The sequence below is a fragment of the Rutilus rutilus genome, assembly GCF_951802725.1.
Source record: "Rutilus rutilus genome assembly, chromosome: 9".
Lineage (NCBI taxonomy): Eukaryota > Metazoa > Chordata > Actinopteri > Cypriniformes > Leuciscidae > Rutilus > Rutilus rutilus.
Genome location: NC_140223.1, coordinates 24,571,662 through 24,593,985, shown reverse-complemented (window position 1 = coordinate 24,593,985; position 22,324 = coordinate 24,571,662). Strand labels below are relative to the sequence as shown.

The following is a 22,324-nucleotide window of genomic DNA, read 5'->3' as shown; positions in this document are numbered from 1 at the left end:
GTGTTGTTACGTGACAGGAGGGCCTCCACTCAAGGAGACAATATGATGAACACGTCTAAGAATGTTCCACATATGGTTGAAATACCATCATTTGCCTAGAAAGATAACATTCTGGGAGTCTGCTTCACTGTCACACTCTGCAGCCACTCTGTGTGACTGTACGACTGCTGGACTTCACTTGCAAGAAAATACATCTCATCAAAGACTATTGGAAATGTTTGTCTCTTATTCAGTGATAGAATTTTGTTTGCCACCACACCTCCCTGAAGGTTCTCGAGGCAACGGTAAAGCAACTCAAATTTGGCCTTACTCGTAGTCGTAGCCCAGCCTCCCTCATAGTCATACCATAAAGACATGTGCAACTAGAGTGGATTGAATTTCATCTGAGACTGCTTGTCTTCTTGCCCTTCCTCCTCCTCCTCCTTATCTCTCCTCGATCTCTTCCTTCATGTCTTTCTGGATCCATTGTTCAAAAACTCAATAAACTGATTTGGGCCCTTTTATCTATCTATTGAAGGATCTGATCGATGCGTGTTCAATTTTGACTCTTACTATTTCCACTTGGGTAATTGTGTGCTAACTGAGCTGAAGCTGTGCTGACTTGAGTGAACAATATTGAATGCTAGTGCTTTATACTTGACAACATGGTCTAGGCAATGAGAAATGAAGGGATTTGTGTGTAGAGTTTTGCAGTGACAGTTCAACAAATCTGACTCATGTGTCAAAACAGGGAATAGTGTTTATAGTTTAGTGAAATGGGTGTGCTTTTAGATAAATGGCATTATGATTTTGAAATTTTAGTTCAAAAGCCTGGTTATAGTGTTTAAGCAATCGAGAAAAACTGTAATATAACAACAAAAAACAAAGAGAAAATAACTCACTGCTCTGAGAAGTTTAATAGTAGCTTTAATAAGTATCAATGTATAACACTGAAGTCTATGTAGAGTTTTATTTTTAATTTGTTTATTTAATTTCTTTCTTAAATGCTTCTGTTAAATACACCTACTGTAGCTGAAAAAATAAATAAAGCCCTGTTTATTTCATTTGTATTATATGTTGTGTATATGTAATGTGTATCTTTGTTCTTATCTTTTAATAACAAAGAAAATAATGACAAAGATTTAAAAAAATGTGTTACCTTGTAAGGCTTTGTTTTTAAAATAGGGACATTCGTTTGGCTGTAATGCTCAGTCACTTGCAAAATAGTAAAACCAACATGAAAAAGAATCGTGATAAAATGGTGAATCGTGATTTTCCTGACAAAAATCGTGATTTGATATTTTTGTCATATCGCCCACCCCTAGACCAGACAAGATACAATATTTGTATTGATGTAGCAAGTTGTGGCTGGTGTGCCAGACAGTTCAAGTTAAGTGGTGTCAATAAATATGTGCTGTTTTTTATTTTATTTACTTGAAGCAAATGTTGTCTTTTCATTTTATTTTCTTGTCAGTGTGCACCAGAATGCCTTGTTTACATTTCCATCTGGGATGCCCCCCCACACCACCCTACAATGATTTAATTTGCAAACATGTCACATTTTCACCCCTTGTGAGTTTGCAGGTTTGATTCCAAAAAATTCAAAGCAGAATGAGATACTCACATGTAGGAGAGATTATCCATGGTCCGGAACATGCTTGTCTGGATATTTGGGATCTCCACTCCCTCCAGGCCACTGCAGAAACAGAATATTGACGTTTTAGTGTTCAAGAGCCTTGACCATTGTCCGGTCTCCTGCAAGCTCTAAGCCTCAGTGAATACTACAATCACATAGCTTGGTCTGCTGTTTGTTAACTAACTCGACTCGGAGAACAACCTTTGTTGTGTGGTTACTACAGCATAGAAAATGTAATAACATATAGGCCTATTGTTAAAATAAATCTCATGAAAACCTTAGATAACGCTGTTACTTACAGAGACTGGAGCTGAATTAGGTGATTAAATTGGCCAGGGTGGATGTGGTCCAGTGGGTTTTGGGACAGATTCCTACAAATGAGAAAACACAGCAGGCCAATAGTATGTACATATATACTTTATAAAGATCTGCACCAGATTTTCATATTTACATTTTTACATTTGAAATAAAATGTATTCATCCAACTGCTATTACTCACAGAATTTGCAATGAGGGTAAATCCTTGAAAATACTGATTGGCAGTTCCTTTATCAAGTTACTGGACAGATCTCTGCAAAAGCGACATGGGCATGTCAAACGATAAAATTGTTTGATAAATCACTAGTGCCTTCTCTTTTTCCTTATTTCCATGCACACACTCATTCACAACAATGTTTCATTGTCACTCACAGGTCTCCCATCATGCGCAGGGATTGGAAGGTTTTCTCCGGCAAACTCTTGATAAGATTGGCTCTCAGTGACCTAAAAAGCACCAAGCATGAGAAGACTTAAGATCATAAACCTCACTGAAAGGGTCCTGATTTGGAACTTGTCAGCTAAACTTTTATCAGCTAAAGCTTAAAATAGAGAAACTGATCTCCAAGAGCATACTCTATGACTCAGTACTTCAGTTGGATCAGAGAACATAAACATACAGTGGGCTCCAAAGTTTTGAGATAAAACTAAAACTGAAAATGACTGTCTTCTAACTTCTTTTGCTGTTCACTTCTCTTCAGCTGAATAAGGACATCGTATTTAATAATACTTACAGCACAGTAAGATGTTCACAAGCGAGTAAAGTTGACAACCCCAACGTCGTAATACGATTCCCCTCAAAATCCCTTTAAGAGAGCATGTCATAAATTGATGAGTAAGAATTAGTAATGAAAATAAAAATGCTGGATATACAAAATTTCAGTAAATATAATACAGGCATGTTGACATGTACATGTGACATATATACACAATATTATAAGGTAGCATGACAGCTGAAGGCCTAAGACTATTTGGTTACACCTAAACACATCGGCATATCAGTGAAATCCAGCCTCATCCTGTTGCTCTTGGCTGTCAAAGACGGACACCATGGCCAAGGAGAGAATAACGATGCATTAGCGACAGAGTACATGCTGTTCTTGTACTACACAAAGATGAGAGCAAGAAGGATGAGCCCCAGCTAGCATTTATACCTGTCTGGGATTTTAAAAGAGCCACAAAAAAACTAATGCTACAAGAAAAAATGCTACAGATGTACACTATGCACTATGCACTAAAGACTTTTACTAGGTTTCATTATGTTGAGATATATATAGAAGTATGTTTTTTTTTTATATACACAGTTAGAAAAATAAGAGCTGTGGTGAACATAACTTTATGATACATTTTGCTCTATAATGTAAATTACACAGACCCATTTCGTAAACACAAATCTTGAAGCTGTTATGTTTCATTTAAATAAACGTATGTTTCTGATAAGTACATAAGAACGTTTGGGGTGTGAGTGTGTGCAAGTTAAGTTGTAGAGCAAAACGTTCAAGTATTGTCACATTATGTTTAAGAGAACATTGAAAAACCCCATTATAAAACCCCATAGCGAAATCTTGAGGGAACATTGGCAAATTAGTCTTCCGTGTTTTGACGTCATCCCTGCCGCACTCTATTCAGTTCTTCATTTTTACCCATGGCAAATGAACTTTAAACTTGATTTCTTTTAAAGCGCTTTCAATTTCCAATTTGTATAAAATGAGCTATATAAATAACAAAAAAATATACCACTGAATATTACGATATCTTTATTGCATTCTGAGTTACAGGCATGCCAACGTAGGGGACAAAACCCATAACAAGTGACAACTGTCTCCATTGGTATAATGCAACAAGGATTGCTAAAGACAACATATTTTACCTATCTATTTGTAAAAATAACTTTCTATAGTTAAGTTCTCTGGTGAAAATTGTCATTTTGACCCCCTCTATAAAATAGTGGATTACTCAATAAACTAAATATTTATCCATGGCATTTGATATTTTGACTTTCATTACTATTAATGTTTGTCTTTCTTCAGAAAAAATAAATATTGACAAAATTAAAAAATGTGAGCCGGAGACCTCAGGTTGAGTTGTCTCGGAGTAACCCAGCTCTGTTTCAAACATGATCTGTCTCGCTGCCAGCATCTTCCTAACTGAACTGAATTCAAAATCCTGTAAACCATGACAGCTATAGTAAGTAAAAGAGAAGTGGATACTTACAGCCAGCTGAGTAAGGGCATATGGGTGCAGAGTCTGGTGGGGGGGAGCTGTTCTAGAGAGGTATTTACCATTGACCTGTACAGATGTTTAGATGAGGTGAGCCACAACATCACAACCTCGTACAGACACTTAAAACTACAGTGCACAGACTTAAATCATTTAAAATCTGTAAAAAGTGAACAGTTGGATCAACTTAAAAAAATTACTTCAATTGGTAACACCTAAAGAAATTAAGTTTTCTCAACTTAAATTATCACGTTTTTCACGATAAAACATGATAATTTAAGTTGAGAAAACTTAATTTCTTTAGGTGTTATCAATTGAAGTAATTTTTTTTAAGTTGATCCAACTGTTCACTTTTTACAGTGAGTAAAATGCATTGATTCTGAAGAACAGCGCTTCACACACAAATAATGGGGTTTATTATTACAATAGAAGGAAATCAACAGCACTTCATAGATGAGGATGGATGAAGACTTACAGGAAGAAGAGGGAGTTCAGACCAGTAAATGTGTTGGCTGTAATTGTTGTTATGGGATTGTCATCCAAAATCCTGAAGATAAAATAACATTTCAAAACTTGCAAAAATGTTCCTAAACCACAAGCCAAACTAATGGACTAATTCATTTAATAAATGAATAACTCGTAGATTCAGTGCAGATACAATACCATTTAAAAGTTTTTTAAAGGAAATGAATATCCTTCAGCAAGGATGCATTAAATTGATCAAAAGGCACAGTAAAAACTAATTCAATTATAATAATATTTCAAAATATTACTGTTTTTATTGTAACTGTACTGTCAACTGTTTTAATAAAAAATACAGCATTGTTGAGCTTAAAGGAACACTCCACCGTTTTTTGAAATAGGGCTTATTCACCTTCTTTCCTACATTTAGATAGGTGGGCAAATGCATTTTTGTCTCAGTGCATGCATTGTTTTAGTTTGACAGGGTCGGCGCTATCTTAGCTTAGCATAATGAATGTAATCCTTTGTTGCCAGCTAGCATGTCCTGAGTAAAAGTAATATAAAAAAAAACAAAAAAACCCCACCTAATTACTTCTTGTGGCCTGCGTATTCACAACGAGTACAAATAGCGATGCAGATTAACACTAGGCGATTTCCTATGCAGATATTGACATGGGACTATATTAGGGGGAAGCACAGGCGGGGCTCTGAGATATCACGCCCAAGTAGCAGTGCTTCGCCTGTGCTTCCCCCTAATATAGTCCTTAATATATAAGTCAATATCTGCCTAGGAAATCACCTAGTGTTAACTATTTGTACTCGTTGTGAATACGCAGGCCACAAGAAGTAATTAGGTGTTTTTTTATTTTTTATATCACTTTTACTCAGGACATGCTAGCTGGCAACAAAGGATTCCATTCATTATGCTAAGCTAAGCTAGCGCCGACCCTGTCAAACTAAAACAATGCATGCACTGAGACAAAAATGCATTTGCCCACCTATCTAAATGTAGGAAAGAAGGTGAATAAGCCCTATTTCAAAAAACGGTGGAGTGTTCCTTTAAGAGACTAAATATTAACAACCCTAAATTGTAACAACATATGCTATGAATTTTGAATCTATTTTAATATACTAAGTTTATTTAATTGTATTAATACAGATTTTATTCTTGGTCAAAATATTCAATGTGTATTGTGTACTTATGCACAAAAATGTAAGTTAAGAACAGGCATATACTGCTGTTGCAAAACATTTTAGATATAATGTAGTCTATATGACTCATGTAAACAACAGAATCATCAGGACTTTGGATGTTGGCAGTTTAATTTAAGCGTTATATAGCATATATATATAAAACAACAGCATTTACAGCTTGTTGATGGTTGTACTCACAGCCACTTGAGTTTATGAAGATCACTGAAGACTCCAGGTGAAAGCAAGGAGATGCAGTTCTGGCTCAAAGATCTGCAACACAAGAACGATAAATGATGTTGAGCTTTACTCAGAATGTGGGAAGTTTTAACAAAGACAAAAAAAAAATTGTAGGCTATTCACTGAATTGAACTTTTTATAATTGAGGAATTTTACAACTGAATTGAGCTGAATAATAACAGTATGATCTTGCTACAGTTGCTTTACAGCAGAATTTGATGACGTTTGCATCATTAATACTTTCCAGTTTATTATTGTGAAGCTGCTTTGAAACAATCTAAGTGCTATAAAAAAAATAAGGGTGACTTGACTATTCCTGTCTGTTTAATGTGATTCATATATATATATATATTACACTTAAAAAAAAAAAAACACTTACAGTTTTTGCAGCTTATATAGTCCACTAAAAGCGTGAATGGAAACAGTGAGAATGCAATTATCCTGGAGAAACCTGAGGAAGAAAACAAAACAATCAGCAATTTGGTCAACAGCTGGTTGTGTTTAACAACTGTTATATATAACAGTATATATATATAGATGAAAAATAGACTAAGATATCATAGAGACTTTGTGATAAGCCATTTTGAGTGGTTTTTGGATCGCTGATTTGCACTTAGATGACAATAGACTGCCTCTCTGTGTTTCTGACCAACGCCTGTACCTTGACCACAATTTCAGCCTGCCTCATATCCTTAATTTATCTTTAATAAATCTCCGCAGATGTATTTTATTCCACCTCCCACACCTCCATCATATCACAGAATACTAGAACAACTCGCATATAGTCATGCCATCCTTTGCCATCAGTACTGTATCCAAAACTAAGTGTCCCCAATCAAAAATTCATCTAAGAATGTATAAATATTGGAATATTGGAGGCGCTAAAATGAATGCCTCATCAGGGCAGTTTCCACATCCTCTGTCTGTGACGTGAGCGTCATCACACAAGTGTAAACTGCACAAGTACGTTGTGTTTTCAAGCTGACAGTGTCTGCTGTGGCTCTTTACAGAAAATATTGCCATTTTTGGGTCACCTATATTAAATATTTAAGGGCTTTGAATTATGAATTAGGGAATGGGCCATTGATAATTAATTATGAAATTTATCATTTATATACGAAGAAAACTCTACTCTCAGTGCCGTTTCTGAGACGCAACACTACAAATAAATACGACAAAATAGCTTTTCTCCTTGACAGAAATACAAAAAGCAGATTCACTGAAATAGCACACAAAAAAGCTGCACAATGACTGACTTTTCATGTTTGATTTAATGCCAAACCATTTCAAGGCTTGAGAGCATTGAAACAGCCATTTACTAGATTGTCTCTTTTATTATTTTTTATTATGTCAGAGTGGTGTACCCAGTCCTCCCAGGCGGAAGGAAAGAGCTAAATGAAGTAATTACATAGCTTGCATAACTTTGTTTGTTCTAAAATAATTTGAACATCAAAATCTTCTATTAAAAGCAGCACTTTCAGTATTTTTGAAAATGGTAATGACTTAATGAACCTGGTGTTATATAACCATTTACTCTGGTATAACTCACAATACAAACATCATTTCATTCATCTCCAGTAATAGTTTTCTATGTAATTTCTGATCTTTTTCTATCTCTCCTAGGCAAGGCAAGGCAAGGCAAGGCAAGTTTATTTATATAGCACATTTCATACACAATGGCAATTCAAAGTGCTTTACATAGAAGAAATTAAAATAATAAAAAGAAATAAGAATAATTAAAACAGTTTAGAAAAATAAAAAATAAAATACAGTACAAACAGTCGGACGAACATTGGCACAGTGCTCATTCAGTAAATGCATAGTTAAACAGATGTGTTTTGAGTCTGGATTTGAATGTGACTACTGTAGGAGCACATCTGATCTCCTCTGGAAGCTGGTTCCAGCTGCGGCTGGCATAATAGCTAAAAGCGGACTCGCCATGCTTAGAGTGAACCCTTGGTATTTCAAGCTGATATGATCCTAATGATCTGAGTGATCTGTTGGGTTTATATTCAGTGAGCATATCTGCAATGTATTGAGGTCCTAGGCCATTGAATGATTTATATACCAGTAATAATACTTTAAAATCAATCCTAAATTTAACTGGGAGCCAGTGTAAAGACCTGAGGACTGGTGTGATATGTTCATATTTTCTGGTTCTGCTCAGAATCCTGGCGGCAGCGTTCTGTATGAGCTGCAACTGTCTTATGGTCTTTTTGGGAAGGCCAGTGAGGAGTCCATTACAGTAATCCACCCTGCTGGTGATGAAAGCATGCACAAGTTTCTCTAAGTCTTGTCTGGAAACAAAGCATCTAATTCTTGCAATATTTTTCAGATGATAGTATGCTGATTTAGTTATTGCTTTGACATGACTACTGAAACTAAGGTCTGACTCTAGTGTCACACCAAGATTCCTGACTTGATTTTTGGTTGTTTGACCCCTAGAGTGAAGGTATGCGTTCACCTTGAGAACTTCATCTTTGTTTCCAAACGCAATGACTTCAGTTTTGTCTTTGTTTAACTGAAGAAAGTTTTGACACATCCAACTGTTGACTTCATCAATGCATTGGCACAGGGAGTCAATGGGGCTATAATCGTTGGGCGATAGGGCTAAGTAGAGCTGTGTGTCGTCTGCATAGCTGTGGTAAGCAATTTGGTTCTTTCTCATTATTTGGCTCATTGGGAGCATATACAGGTTGAACAGGAGTGGCGCAAGAATTGAGCCTTGAGGGACTCCGCATGTCATAGATGTCCACTCAGACTTATGGTCTCCTATACTCACATGATAACCTCTCCCATCTAAGTATGACCTGAACCATTTTAGGACTATCCCAGAAAGCCCCACCCAGTTTTCCAGCCTGTCCAGAAGTATGTTGTGATCGACAGTGTCAAATGCAGCACTGAGGTCGAGTAGTACCAGCACTGATAATTTGCCTGAGTCAGTATTTAAGCGAATATCGTTTATTATCTTTATGAGCGCTGTCTCTGTGCTGTGGTGCGGTCGGAAACCAGATTGAAAATTGTCAAAGTATCCATTCGAGCATAAGAATTTGTTCAGTTGATTGAAGACAACTTTTTCAATGATCTTGCCTATGAAAGGAAGATTTGAGATCGGTCTATAGTTGCTTAATATGGTCTTATCCAGATTGCTCTTTTTCAGGAGGGGCTTGACAACTGCAGTTTTCAGGGAGTTTGGAAAACTCCCAGAGAGAAGTGAAGCATTTACCACTTCTAGAAGATCTGCTTCTAAACTGTTTAACACACTTTTGAAAAACGATGTGGGAAGTGTGTCAAGAGCGCAGGTTGATGTTTTAAGGTGCTGTACGGTTTCTTCCAAAATTTTGCCATCAATTTCTTTGAAATCAGACGTAGTAACTACTTTCTCAGGTGGTTTGATCTGTCTGACCCCAGCGCAACTCAAGGATGTGCTGATCACCTTTCTGATATTATTGATTTTCTCAGAGAAGAAAGAAGCAAACTCACTGCACTTGTTGTCTGAGAGCATTTCACTGGGAATCTGGCTTGGGGGGTTTGTCAGTCTCTCTACAGTAGCAAAAAGAGTGCGTGTGTTGTTTAAATTGCTGTTTATAATATTTGAGAAGAAAGTCTGTCTAGCTTTGCCTAGTTCCATATTGAAAGCATGAAGGCTGTCTTTGTAGATGTTATAATGGACTACAAGTTTTGTCTTCCGCCACATGCGCTCTGTTTTTCTGCATTGTCTTTTCATATTTTGCACTGCTGTTGATTTTCTCCAAGGGGCCTTTTGTCTGCCACTCTTCTTCCTGACTTTAACAGGAGCAATATCATCAATTACACCTTTAACTTTTGAGTTAAAAGAATCAAGGAGAAAATCAACAGAGTCTGCAGATATGCTTGGTGTTAAGGATATAGCCTTCATAAATAGGACACTAGTGTTCTCATTTAAGCATCTCTTCTTGACAGACACAGATCTAGCTTCAGTGGCAGGAGAGATCAATATATCAAAGAAAATACAGAAATGATCAGACAGTGCTACATCCTTAATAACAATCGATGAAATGTTTAGACCCTTACTGATAAGTAAATCTAAAGTGTGTCCACGATTGTGTGTGGGTCCATGTACATGCTGAGTCAGATCGAAAGTTTTTAAAACAGTTTTGATTTCTTTTGCCATATTGTTTTCTGCATTATCTATATGGATGTTAGCCATCACTCCTACCTCCATCACTCTCATCAGTGGGTCGAGGGGTCGCAGTTTAGCTGTTTGTATGTCTAGTTAGTTTTTTTTTTGTGTGTTTTTTTTTGCAAGCAATATGTAAATCACAAATATTTGTTATGTTTTGTTTCGTGCCAAAAAGCATGAAATGGACATTTGTCTCAAACTGATGTTTTTATCTCTGGATAGGGAAAACTAAATTATTTTATATTATATTTTAAAAAATCAATTATGTTTAAAGTATATTAAATTACACTACCATTAAAAATGTTTTTTTTTAAGAAATTGATAACTTTGAAAGAAATTGATAACAGGGATTAATTTACTTGATCAAAAGTAACAGCGGCGACTTTTACATTGTTAATGTATAAATGCTTTTCTTTTGAACGCTTAGAAATGTTTCCACAAACATAAAGCAGCAATTGTTTTCAACATTAATAATTAGCATAAATCAGAATATTATAATTATTTCTGAAGGAGTAATGGCCACTGAAAATTCAGCTTTTCCATCACAGGAATAAATGACATAATATTACTGATTTTACTGTATTTTTGATCAAATAAATGCAGCCTTGTGAGCTTATATTCCCAAATCTTATGAACGTGTTTATTCCATTAAAACATTCAAAAGATGGCAAAATCTTAATCATGACGACTTTACAAAAAATATTTTATGAAACTTATTTGTAAAAAGGAAAAACATTACTCTCTATTGGTGTAACGCTGATGTCTTTTGACAATAAATATCTACAGTACTGTAAGTGCTTGTGGCCACTATCCTCACGCCTGTCAGTGTGTACTAGAAAGCATTAATCACCATAAAGCAACACATAAAATCCCAGCTTTAATGGCATGCTATACAGAAACCTGCCAATACTGAGATTAATAAGCAGCAGCAAGCTCAATTTAAAGGAAGGTGACCATGGCCTCATCATAAAAGCTTCAGTGGATTCAACAGAAAGCTGATCAGAAACGTTAATCAGTTTCATGCAGGAACCAATAGTTTTTGTACCACATAAACAAGCATTGGCTGTACAGGTTGAGAGCTCCATTATACAAGCCTCTGTATTGATTTGCGGCTTAGCAAAGCATCTTCTTAGTAAATGCATACCAAAGTTGTCTTGAGCAGGTCTTATGAAATCAATCACTATGTGACAAAAATTATAAGTAGCATTTTCGGATCAGAGGAAATGAATGCTTATTCATACTTACAGCCTCTGTAGTTTTATGTTTTTGATGAAGGCTTTATCGGGTAACATGCGAATCTCGTTGCTCTTCAATGATCTGTCCAAAAGCAACACAAATAGTCAATTTAACACTCAGTAGTGTTTCATTTGTGTATGCTGAAGAAAATAAATGATAAAGAAAATTTGTTTATAGCCTATACTGATACTGTCTTTTGTTTACTCCAGTGTATTTTGCGAACTAAAGGTCTTTCCACTCTTCAAATTGTTAAGCCGTGTCATGTTTGCATGTCACTGCTGGTTTACTGAATATACTTTTCAGACCATAGCTGTAAGAATAAAACAATCTCTTTTTCATTCAAATAGCGCATTTCCCGTTATTGCCATGTGTCAACGTGACGAGAGGCTGCTCACTGCAGAGCAAATGGGTGGAGCTTACGTGGAGCTCCTCCTCACTAGAGATCCAGAGAGGAGGAGCGACTGTAATTTGGGCCTAATGGGTGGAGCTAATATCCAACCAAACCCCAACCCTACCCACAACTCTATCCATCCACCCCATTAGGAGGATCTGGACTATCCCCACCCCATTAGACACTAGGTGTGTTCGACATCGGCTGCGGCTGGATGTAACCGATCGGCGAGAGTAGCCGCGTACAGGCGGGGAGGAGCTACAAACGGAGACGTGAAGTCGGACACTTTCTGGTTCCCGTAGTGACCGCTCACGTGGTGTTTGCATACTTTACCACAGCTGAAGTGAAATAAATGCAATATTTGCCAAATAATACACAGATGTTTCAGAGACATTTTCATTCAATACTTTATGTACTGCTTCATACAGCGTCTGTTTGAACAAGAATAAAGTTCAACATAAGCTACTATCAATGAAGTGGAGTCTACGCTTTTTAATCAGTTTTAATTTGATAAACATGACACAATATAACATCGCAACTACATGAAAAGAGTGTTTACTGTTATAAAAAACTGATTTGTGAGCTTTAGAGGAACTAAAGGTGTTGGAATAAACACGAAACACATGTGATCGTTGTCATGCCGTGAATCCAGCCAATCGTGGAACAGCTGTGTCGTCATCAGAGCTCATGCAGCCCAGTGCAGCCGCTCTTGAGAAGCTGCGCTGGCTGAGTTCTCCGGCTACTCTCGAATCGCTCTCGCGGTACTTTGATGGCATACGTCACAGTCACGTGGCGTCGGCGCTGTATCAAGTCGGACAAAATTTCTAACCGGCGTGCACTGCTTCAAGTCAGCCACCGATCGGTCTGCGCAGAGCTGCATGAAGTCAAACGAGCCTATTCAGAGAGGAGGATCTGGACTATCCCCTGCCCATTAGACGTCCAGAGAGGAGGATCTGGACTATCTCCACCCCATTAGACGTCCAGAGAGGAGGATCTGGACTATCCCCACCCCATTAGACGTCCAGAGAGGAGGATCTGGACTATCCCCATCCCATTAGACGTCCAGAGAGGAGGATCTGGACTATCCCCACCCCATTAGACGTCCAGAGAGGAGGATCTGGACTATCCCCATCCCATTAGACGTCCAGAGAGGAGGATCTGGACTATCTCCACCCCATTAGACGTCCAGAGAGGAGGATCTGGACTATCCCCACCCCATTAGACGTCCAGAGAAGAGGATCTGGACTATCCCCATCCCATTAGACGTCCAGAGAGGAGGATCTGGACTATCCACCCCATTAGACATTCAGAGAGGAGGATCTGGACTATCTCCACCCCATTAGACATTCAGAGAGGAGGATCTGGACTATCCCCACCCCATTAGACGTCCAGAGAGGAGGAGTTGGACATCATTTGACTCTGCAGTGAGTACCACTTGAACGTGTCAAGTGTTGTGAAACGAAATAGGGTCCGCGAAAGTTTCTGTGATGCAACAAGCATCAGTGGGCAAGATTTCTGATTGGTTGTTTATTTCTAAACAGCCGGCCGTGGGGTTGCCAAGTGCACGTTTTCTAGTGGAATTTGGCTACTTTTTTTTTTTTTTACTTTTTTTTTTTTTTGTCACATGGTTGTTTAGTTTTGTGAGGGAGTGCCACTGGTAAAGATCCTTTGAGCCCCTGCGAGCTCTTTTATAAAAACAGACTGTTTATGATTACTACTATATAGTTATTTTCAAGTTGAATTTTTTTATAACTTACCGCACCAGTGGCCCTGACCCTGCTCTAGAGCTTATTACTGGGTTATGTTTTTTTGGCTGCCTTCACATGTTATTGGAATCATCGTATAAATATGATTTCCTTATTTGGAAATTGGACACGTACGCCCTCTCAAGTATTTACCACTGGGAAACTCAGATATGATTTTGACACCAGAATTTCCGAGTAGGGCGTGCCATAAACTTTAAACGTCGCAGAGGGAGGAATAATTGCTCCTTTGACTGTTATTCTTTATTCGTTTTTTTCCACAACAGCTACATCGCCTTGTCTTGTCGTTGAAGTAGTGCATATTTACACATAGGCATAATCATTTCAAGCATTGTATGTTTTTACACAGTGAAAATAGCATGTAGCCTAATTGACAGAAATTCCAGAATTGTCAGCAAGCTGACTATCTATATGGTGCGGTGAATGTTTATATGGTTGTCAATGAATGGGAAGCTACATTTTATTAAAAATTTAACATTTTGGCTTTAATAAGATTTTCCCAAGAATTAGGCAAGAATAACCTGGTGTCCTCCACAATTCCTGTTCTTTCCGACAACAAAGTACTAAATGCGATGAGCTCGTAATCACAACTTCAGAAGTGGGAAGTAGGAAATTTCCGATAGCACGTGAAAACAGCATTAAACCTTCAACACTTCATAATCTTTTGAATCAGTGAACTAGGCTACTGTACATTTTGACTACACAAATTTGCAATGGAAGGATGCGTACAGGAAGGTAGCATTCGCTGACACCTGTGGAACGGATCTCAAGCTGACATGCACACAGTGGATCTCATTGTTAATGCACTGGCAGCGATCAGGATACTGCTCCACTTCTGCAAGGTAGAATAGGAAAGAGATACATATACACACGAACATACACTCATTCAAATTCAACAGTTTTGGCAATATGGAAGTTCTGTGCAGTTGACAATCAAAATATAGTTAAAAATGAACACGGATTTACATTGTGGAAAAGTATATTAAAATGAATTTTAAATTAAGGTTACATTTCAAATATATTTCAAAGTTTAAATATGAGTTGACCTTATCCACCTTTTTCCTATGCCCCATGACACTTTTCACGAGTTATGGAAGTACTTTCGTTAAACGGTAAACAATTTGCAGGTTCGCTGAATGCAATAATAAGCATTTTCAAAAACTGAGTACAATATGACATTATTCTACTCATCCTTTAACCATCGAACATTAAAAGGAAATTTAAAAGTTAAGCATAAACTACAACAGACAATGAATATAGGCTACCCCAAACAAAAGATTCTTTGTGCATTCCAGTGAATTAATCATGGGATAGCTATATCATAAATTATATCGGGAGAGCAGACCACAAATGCGCTGTATAGGCTAGTATTTAATTATTATTATTAATTTTTTTCATACTGTTAGCGGAACATACAGGAAAAAACAAAACATCAGGAGGAAAAGAATCCAGCGACTGAAAGAGCTCTTGCTAAATGTTATATCATATCACATTACAATACCAAGTGCTATGTTATTCTCCTGACTTCAGAAAAGTACATTTTACAGCTCATTCAGTCCAACTGACGGATAATGATTATTTATAGTGCAACCTTACGATTTGAAATGATTTGTTTCAGTCTTTTTGAGTGGAACTTCTACAAACTGGAAGTGCCTCCCATAATCTAAAATGCAGCATCGTTAGGAAAATGTGGATAATGAACTTCTATTGAAAGTGACATTAAAAACTGCACTTGATATATTTGGCATAGGTTTAGGAAAAGCTTGTACTAATACAAGCAGTACTGTCTAGAACTGGATTGTCTAAATTGCGTTTTTGCAAGACAGCAAATTCAAGAGATTAATGATTAGGGATTAGGTGTATATTTACGGCACTCTGTAGAAAGCTCTTGTGGATAAACCCTTTTAAATGTCTGGTCGAAGAGGTCTGCCCAGCCACTGTTATCCCCTTCAGAGAGATGGACAGCGATGAGATAGACGTCAACATGAGACGAGCACACAAACACATTCACACAAAACACATACAGACAGGCATAAGTTCATTATTGATAAAACAATGATACAATATTGTATCCATTTTAATATACTGTAGATCAGTTTATAGGGGCTAGTTGTCACTCTTTACACTTTTATTTAGGACCATGTTTATCTTGGGAAAAGACACAGACTTCTTATTGGCAACTAGGCTAGTCCTGTGGTCTCTGGCACCAAGACATTAGCAGCAGATCCTTCAAGTCCTGTAGGGTTGATAGGTGGAGCCGCTGTGGATCAGAATGGTTGGTCAAGCACATCCCACAGATGCTCAACTGGAATGAGATCTGGGGAATTTGTAGGCCAAAGCAACACCTTGAACTCTTCATCGTGTTCCTCTAACCATTTCTGAACAATGTGTGTAGTGTGACAGGGTGCATTATCCTGCTGAAAGAGGTCATTTCTACCAGGGAACACCATTGTCATGAAGGGGTTTACCTGGTCTGCAACAATATTTAGGTAAGTAGCACACGTCAAATTTACGTCCACATGAATGGCTGGACCCAGGGTTTCTCAGCAGAACATTGCCCAGATCATCACACTCCCTCCACTGGCTTGTCGGCGTCCCACAGTGGATCCTGGTGCCAACAGTTCCCAGGGTAAATGCACATGTACATGGCCATCCATGTGATGTAAATGGCCATCCATGTGATGTAAAATAAAATGACACTCATCAAACCAACCTTCTTCCACCGCTCCACGGTCAAGTTCTGATGCTCACATGCCATTTGTAGGTGCTTTCGGCGGTGTATAGGGGTCGTCATCATAGGCACTCTGATTGGTCAGCGGCCACACAGCCCCATAGGCAGCAGAGTGCGATGCACAGTGTGTTGTGACTCATTCCTCCCGCAACCATCATTACAATTTTGTCTGACCTTCTGTAGACCTTCTGTCGGCTCAATCAATCAATCATTTATTTCTAGAGCACGTTTAAAACACAACCAAAGCTGACCAAAGTGCTTTACAAAGAATAAAAGAAACATAAGAAATAAAAATAATATACATATATAAATATATATATACCAAACAAGCCAAAATAAGTAATAAGCAATCAATAGAATAAAAGAGAAACCCAGGATGACAAACTATGGAGTGTTTAAAGCCAGGGTGAATAAGTAAGTCTTAAGATAAGATTTAAAAATACTGACAGATGGGGCATGCCTAATAAAGGGAGGAAGGCTATTCCACAGCTTTGGTCCAACAGTGGCGAAAGCGCGATCACCACGTTTTTTTTAACGTTTTACTATAGCCCTTGTGTTGTGTTGAAAACCCTATAACACGTGTGATGTTCCCGGTCAAAAATGACCGGGCAACAAAAAATATCTTGTTATGCTATATTGTCACCCAATATTGGATTCAGTCTTTTTGTCAACTTGTTCTCTTTCAGGACTGGTTTTATTTTTCTATTTGCATCTGATTAATTGTAGGCCTCATTTATCTGAGGGTAAGCATCTAATTGTTTGAGTAAAAAAAACACATTATTTATGAATAATTTTGGAAATATTAAATAAAATATGAAAACAAATTGCACTGTTGATCACACTAGTCTACTTTAATGTTTCACCAGGAAGTTTGTTTTGAAAAACTTTTATTTTGTACAAAATTGCACAAAGTTATACTTGTGGTGTTCCTGGTCAAAAATGGCCGGCCATTGAAAGTGAATTTTTTTAGTTTTCAGAAGCATGTTCATTATGTTCATGTATCATGGACCACAAAACATGGGTACATCTTTTGAAATTGAGATTTATACATCACACGAAAGCTGAATAAATAAGCTTTCCATTGATTTTTAGATTTTTCCATTGATGGTTTTTTTATGATAGAACAATATTTGGCCGAGATACAACTATTTGACAATCTGGAAAATGAGGGTGCAAAAAAATCTAAACTGAGAAAATCACCTTTAAAGTTGTCCATTATGTTCACGATTGTGCTGCATTCGCTCCCAAAAATAAATGTTTTCTATATTTACGGTAGGAATATCTTCATGGAACATGATCTTTACTTAATATCCTAATGATTTTTGGCATAAAAGAAAAATCTATAATTTTGACCCATAGGCTACAATGTATTGTTGGCTACTGCCACAAATATACCCGTGCTACTTGTGACTGGTTTTGTAGTCCAGGGTCACATATGTGCATGTGTGCTTGCAAACATCGAGCCCTTGGACCTGTGCATGTGTGGATACATGCATACACACGCTACCAACACACACACATGTTAAAACACACAAACTATTTTGAGTATTACACACATTCTTTTTCACAGAGAGAAACATGATCCAACCCTGAACTGCATCTAATATCCATTCATCCATCGGACATTCACACACACACGCGCATGCAAACTGGTTTAGTCTACAGTGACCCTGTTTCAAAAGAATCTTTCTTTCATGGTCTTTGTTTCATCACAGTTTTCAGACAAAATATTAGGACACTGTGTTTTGGGACTAAAATGTACAAATATGTTATAGCACAGACACATATAAATGCTTCACAGTGCCTTGCTTGGCATTTATTTTGTAGCAGCACAATGGCGAAGAAGCTCTTTGTGCATGATTTTCTTCATCAGATCATTGATCAAGATTCTAGTGAGGCGATGCAGGATGAATCTTGCAGTAAAGGAGCAATAGAAGATGTATCAGAAGGCACCAGATGCTAGAGACCTTAAAACAACTGATGAGCAGCAGTCATCTGATGATGAGGGCTCAGCTGATGCTACGGTTACATTCTGGTCGAAAGATAGAACTTTGTCCTGGTCTTCATCCCCACCAATGAGGCAAAGTAGGCTTTCTTCTGAGATCCATCCTGCATCACTTGATCAATGATCTGATGAAGAACATCATGCAGAGAGAGCTTCTTCACCATTGTGCTGCTACAAAATGAATGCCAAGCAAGGCACTGTGAGGCATTTATATGTGTCTGTGCTATAACTGTAAATTTTCGTCTTTTTCTTTGAGAACATCAAAGTCCCAAAACACAATGTCATAATATTTTGTCTGAAAACTGTGATGAAACAAAGAACATGAAAGATTCTTTTGAAACAGAGTCACTGCAGACTAAACCAGTTTGCATGTTTGTGTGTGTGTGTGTGTGCGTGCGCGTGTGTGTGTGTGTGTGAATGTCAGATGGATGAATGGATATTAGATGCAGTTCAGGGTAGGATCATGTTTCTCTCTGTGAAAAAGAATGTGTGTAATACTCAGAATAGTTTGTGTGTTTTAACGTGTGTGTGTGTGTGTGTGTGTGTGTGTATGTGTGTGTTTGGGTAGCGTGTGTATGCATGTATCCACACATGCACAGGTCCAAGGGCTCGATGTTTGCAAGCACACATGCACATATGTGTACATGAACATAATGAACATTTTTTCTCTTATTTTTAGTCTCTCCCATTCACTTTCAATGGCTGGCCAACTTTGTGCCATTTTGTACAAAATAAAAGTTTTTCAAAACAAACTTCCTGGTGAAACATTAAAGTAGACTACTGTGATCAACAGTGCAATGTGTTTTCATATTTTATTTAATATTTCCAAAATTATTCACAAATAATGCTTTTTTTTACTCAAAAAATTAGATGCTTACCCTCAGATAAATGAGGCAGTTATTTTTTGTTGCCCGGTCATTTTTGACCGGGAACATCACAAGTGTTACAGGGTTTTCAACACAACACAAGGGCTATAGTAAAACTTGGTGAAAATAAAAAAAACGTGGTGATCGCGCTTTCGCCACTGTTGGACCAAAGCTGTGGAATAGCCTTCCTCCCTTTATTAGGCATGCCCCATCTGTCAGTATTTTTAAATCTTATCTTAAGACTTACTTATTCATCCTGGCTTTAAACACTCCATAGTTTGTCATTCTGGGTTTCTCTTTTATTCTATTGATTGCTTATTACTTATTTTGGCTTGTTTGTTATATATATATTTATATATGTATATTATTTTTATTTCTTCTGTTTCTTTTATTCTTTGTAAAGCACTTTGGTCAACTTTGGTTGTGTTTTAAACGTGCTCTAGAGATAAATGATTGACTGATTGAGCCGACAGAGCCGACAGAACGACAGTTGTAATGATGGTTGCGGGAGGAATGAGTCACAACAACACTGTGCATCGCCGCCGACCAATCAGAGTGCCATTAGATGCCTACTCTCAGATACATGAGGCCTACGATTAATCAGATGCAAATATAAATATAAAACCAGTCCTAATTGAAAAGATTGAATCCAATATTGGGTGATAATATAGTATAATGAGAGATTATAAGTCATTTTTTGTAGGCCGGTCATTTTTGACCTGGAACACCGCAAGTGTAATAAGGTGACAATTACACCTTACAGGGACATTAAAATTGGTGCTATGTGGTCATATTTCCGCTTCCCTTCAAGCAGTCTAGCAGCTGCGCTTTGAACCAACTGCAGATGAGAGATGGAAGTCTGAGAAATGCCATAGTACAGCGAAATACAGTAATCAAGCCTAGATGTTACAAAAGCATGAATAGCTGTTTCAAAAATTGCTCCTTGATAAAAAGGGCTTAACTTTACTGAGAAGATGAAGTTGGTAAAAACATGACTTGACAACAGCTGAGATCTGTTTGTCAAACTTTAAACGGGAATCAAATAGGAAGCCCAAATTCCTTGTATGGGTTGAGGAAGCCAAGATCAAAATCAAAAACACTGTTTTCCTTGGGGCCAAACATAATAAACTCAGATTTGTTTTCATTTAGGTGTAAAAAATTGCTTGAAAGCCATGACTTATGTTCGTTCAGGCAATCTAATAGTGGCTGAAGAGAATATTTATTATTGAGTTGCAAGGGAAAGTAAAGCTGGGTATCATCGGTATATATGAAAAGAGACACAATGTTTTTATAAAATAGATGCCAGGGGGAGCAAATACAGAGCTCGGACCAGTCGGGATAGCCTTCGTTGTCCTTGTGCATTGATGAGCTTCGGGAGCCCAACACCCTGTCGCCAGTTTATGGTTTGCCCCTCTTTGGATCACTTTTGGTTCACCACTGCAGTGCTGACCGCAAGAAACCCACAAGCCTTGCCGTTTCAGAGATACTCTGACTATATATATATATATATATATATATATATATATATAAGCTGTATGTGACATGTCTGTATTTGTAAAAAGCTCTTACCACAATTGTCTTCGTCAGCTCCATTGGGACAGTCGTTTTGTCCGTTGCATTGCAGAACCTGTGGCAGACAAATGCTCATATTGCCACATGGATAGTGACCCAGCTGACAGTCTTCTGAAGGCCTGCGCTCCAGCCCTGCTGCTGGGACAATATACAAGTGAGAAATCACTTTCAACACTTCATGCTTATGTTAATCTTCTGCTTTCATATGTTACGGTAAAATGCAATTTAATAATGTCATTCAGATATAAAGATAGTCGGATGGTATAAATGCAGCTATAATAAAAAGTCTTTCTAGTTTTTCTTCCAATACCTTGGGCATGTGTTTGCATGTGATTATTACAACAACTTTTACATGTCAATACTGAACTATAATGACATTATAGTTTATTGAGGATATTGAGGCTTTTAAGGCTTTAGTAAAAACATGAATGATAAGCACTCTGTAACAAATATTGCCCTGTGATCCAAGCCTTCGTTTAACCCTGCTTGCGTGGCGATCAAAATTACTGTTTTTATTTATTTATTTTAAGGAAATAAATGTACTATATATGTATATATATACTCGTTTTTGAGCATAGACCTGAAAATGAAATTTCCAACTTAAACTTTCCTAAATATTTACTGTAATGCTTTGGAGCACAGGTTTAAGTTTGGTCTCTTTTTAAAGATGAGACAGATTATTGGCAGATTATTGCAAAAAATGAAAAGTGAACGTAAATGTAAAGTTTTGAAAAGTGAACTTAAAAAAGGTAATAGAATTTTACGTTTATTGTTATGGAAATTGCACAAAAACACTGTTTTCAATTTTTATATGAAATATATATTTTACTCTAAAACTGTGGAACTGTAAAACTGATCTAAAAAAAAAGAAAGAAAAGAAAAGAGATTTCAGTAAGATTTTGTTTGGGTGCAACCAGAGAGTTCAATCTAATCTGCTTTCCAAATGCCTTGAGAAAAGGGACAAACTGTGCAGACTGTCAAAAATAAATACATTTTCTTTGAGTGTTAGATAATAAATGCATACTAGTATATATGGTGGCACATGCTTCAGAGACAAGAACATTAGCTTGGAATATTCATGTGAACTCAAATCTGTAATGCAAATCTACTTTTGAATGTGACTCAGCTGTAATTAAGTGTAAAATAGAGAGAGAGAAAGAGGTGAAGAGAGATGTAAATCATAAATGGATCCATTATACTATATTATAGATTTCTTAAACATAGCCTATACTACTTAATCATGACTTTTAAAGGCAAAAATGGTGAATTTTCCATGACCTCTGTAAAGTGTCTTGTAGTAACTCTCTGTTTAGTAAGTGTCTTGTAGTAACTCTCTGTTTGTGTCTTGGAATGCCTTCAATAAGAACTCAGCGTTCGAGTTTTAGACAAGACTTTATGCCATCTGTGAAATCACAGGAAAAAGAAAATAACTTGCTGTCCCTTCTAGGATCTTGTACTGTAATGCCTAATGCCAGCTCGACATTTCAGATTTTCGAGCAGAAGGAGATGGACAATTGCAATATACAATCTGACTTTTGATGGAGCCTGGAATCAT

General features: G+C 37.3%; 1 protein-coding gene across 1 annotated transcript in view; it reads right to left on the bottom strand.

Moving 5' to 3' along the window:
• The window catches only part of rxfp2b (relaxin family peptide receptor 2b), a gene marked incomplete at its 5' end in the record, with an annotated part of 28,324 nt that extends 6,000 nt beyond the window's left edge, over positions 1-22,324 (bottom strand). The window contains 14 exons of the mRNA XM_084419612.1: positions 1,604-1,675; positions 1,915-1,986; positions 2,115-2,186; positions 2,306-2,377; positions 2,665-2,736; positions 4,145-4,219; positions 4,626-4,697; positions 6,005-6,076; positions 6,423-6,494; positions 11,451-11,522; positions 14,325-14,430; positions 15,465-15,542; positions 20,767-20,904; positions 22,303-22,324. Coding sequence (XP_084275738.1) covers positions 1,604-1,675; positions 1,915-1,986; positions 2,115-2,186; positions 2,306-2,377; positions 2,665-2,736; positions 4,145-4,219; positions 4,626-4,697; positions 6,005-6,076; positions 6,423-6,494; positions 11,451-11,522; positions 14,325-14,430; positions 15,465-15,542; positions 20,767-20,904; positions 22,303-22,324 — 1,067 coding nt within the window. The remainder of the gene's footprint in view (positions 1-1,603; positions 1,676-1,914; positions 1,987-2,114; positions 2,187-2,305; positions 2,378-2,664; positions 2,737-4,144; positions 4,220-4,625; positions 4,698-6,004; positions 6,077-6,422; positions 6,495-11,450; positions 11,523-14,324; positions 14,431-15,464; positions 15,543-20,766; positions 20,905-22,302) is intronic.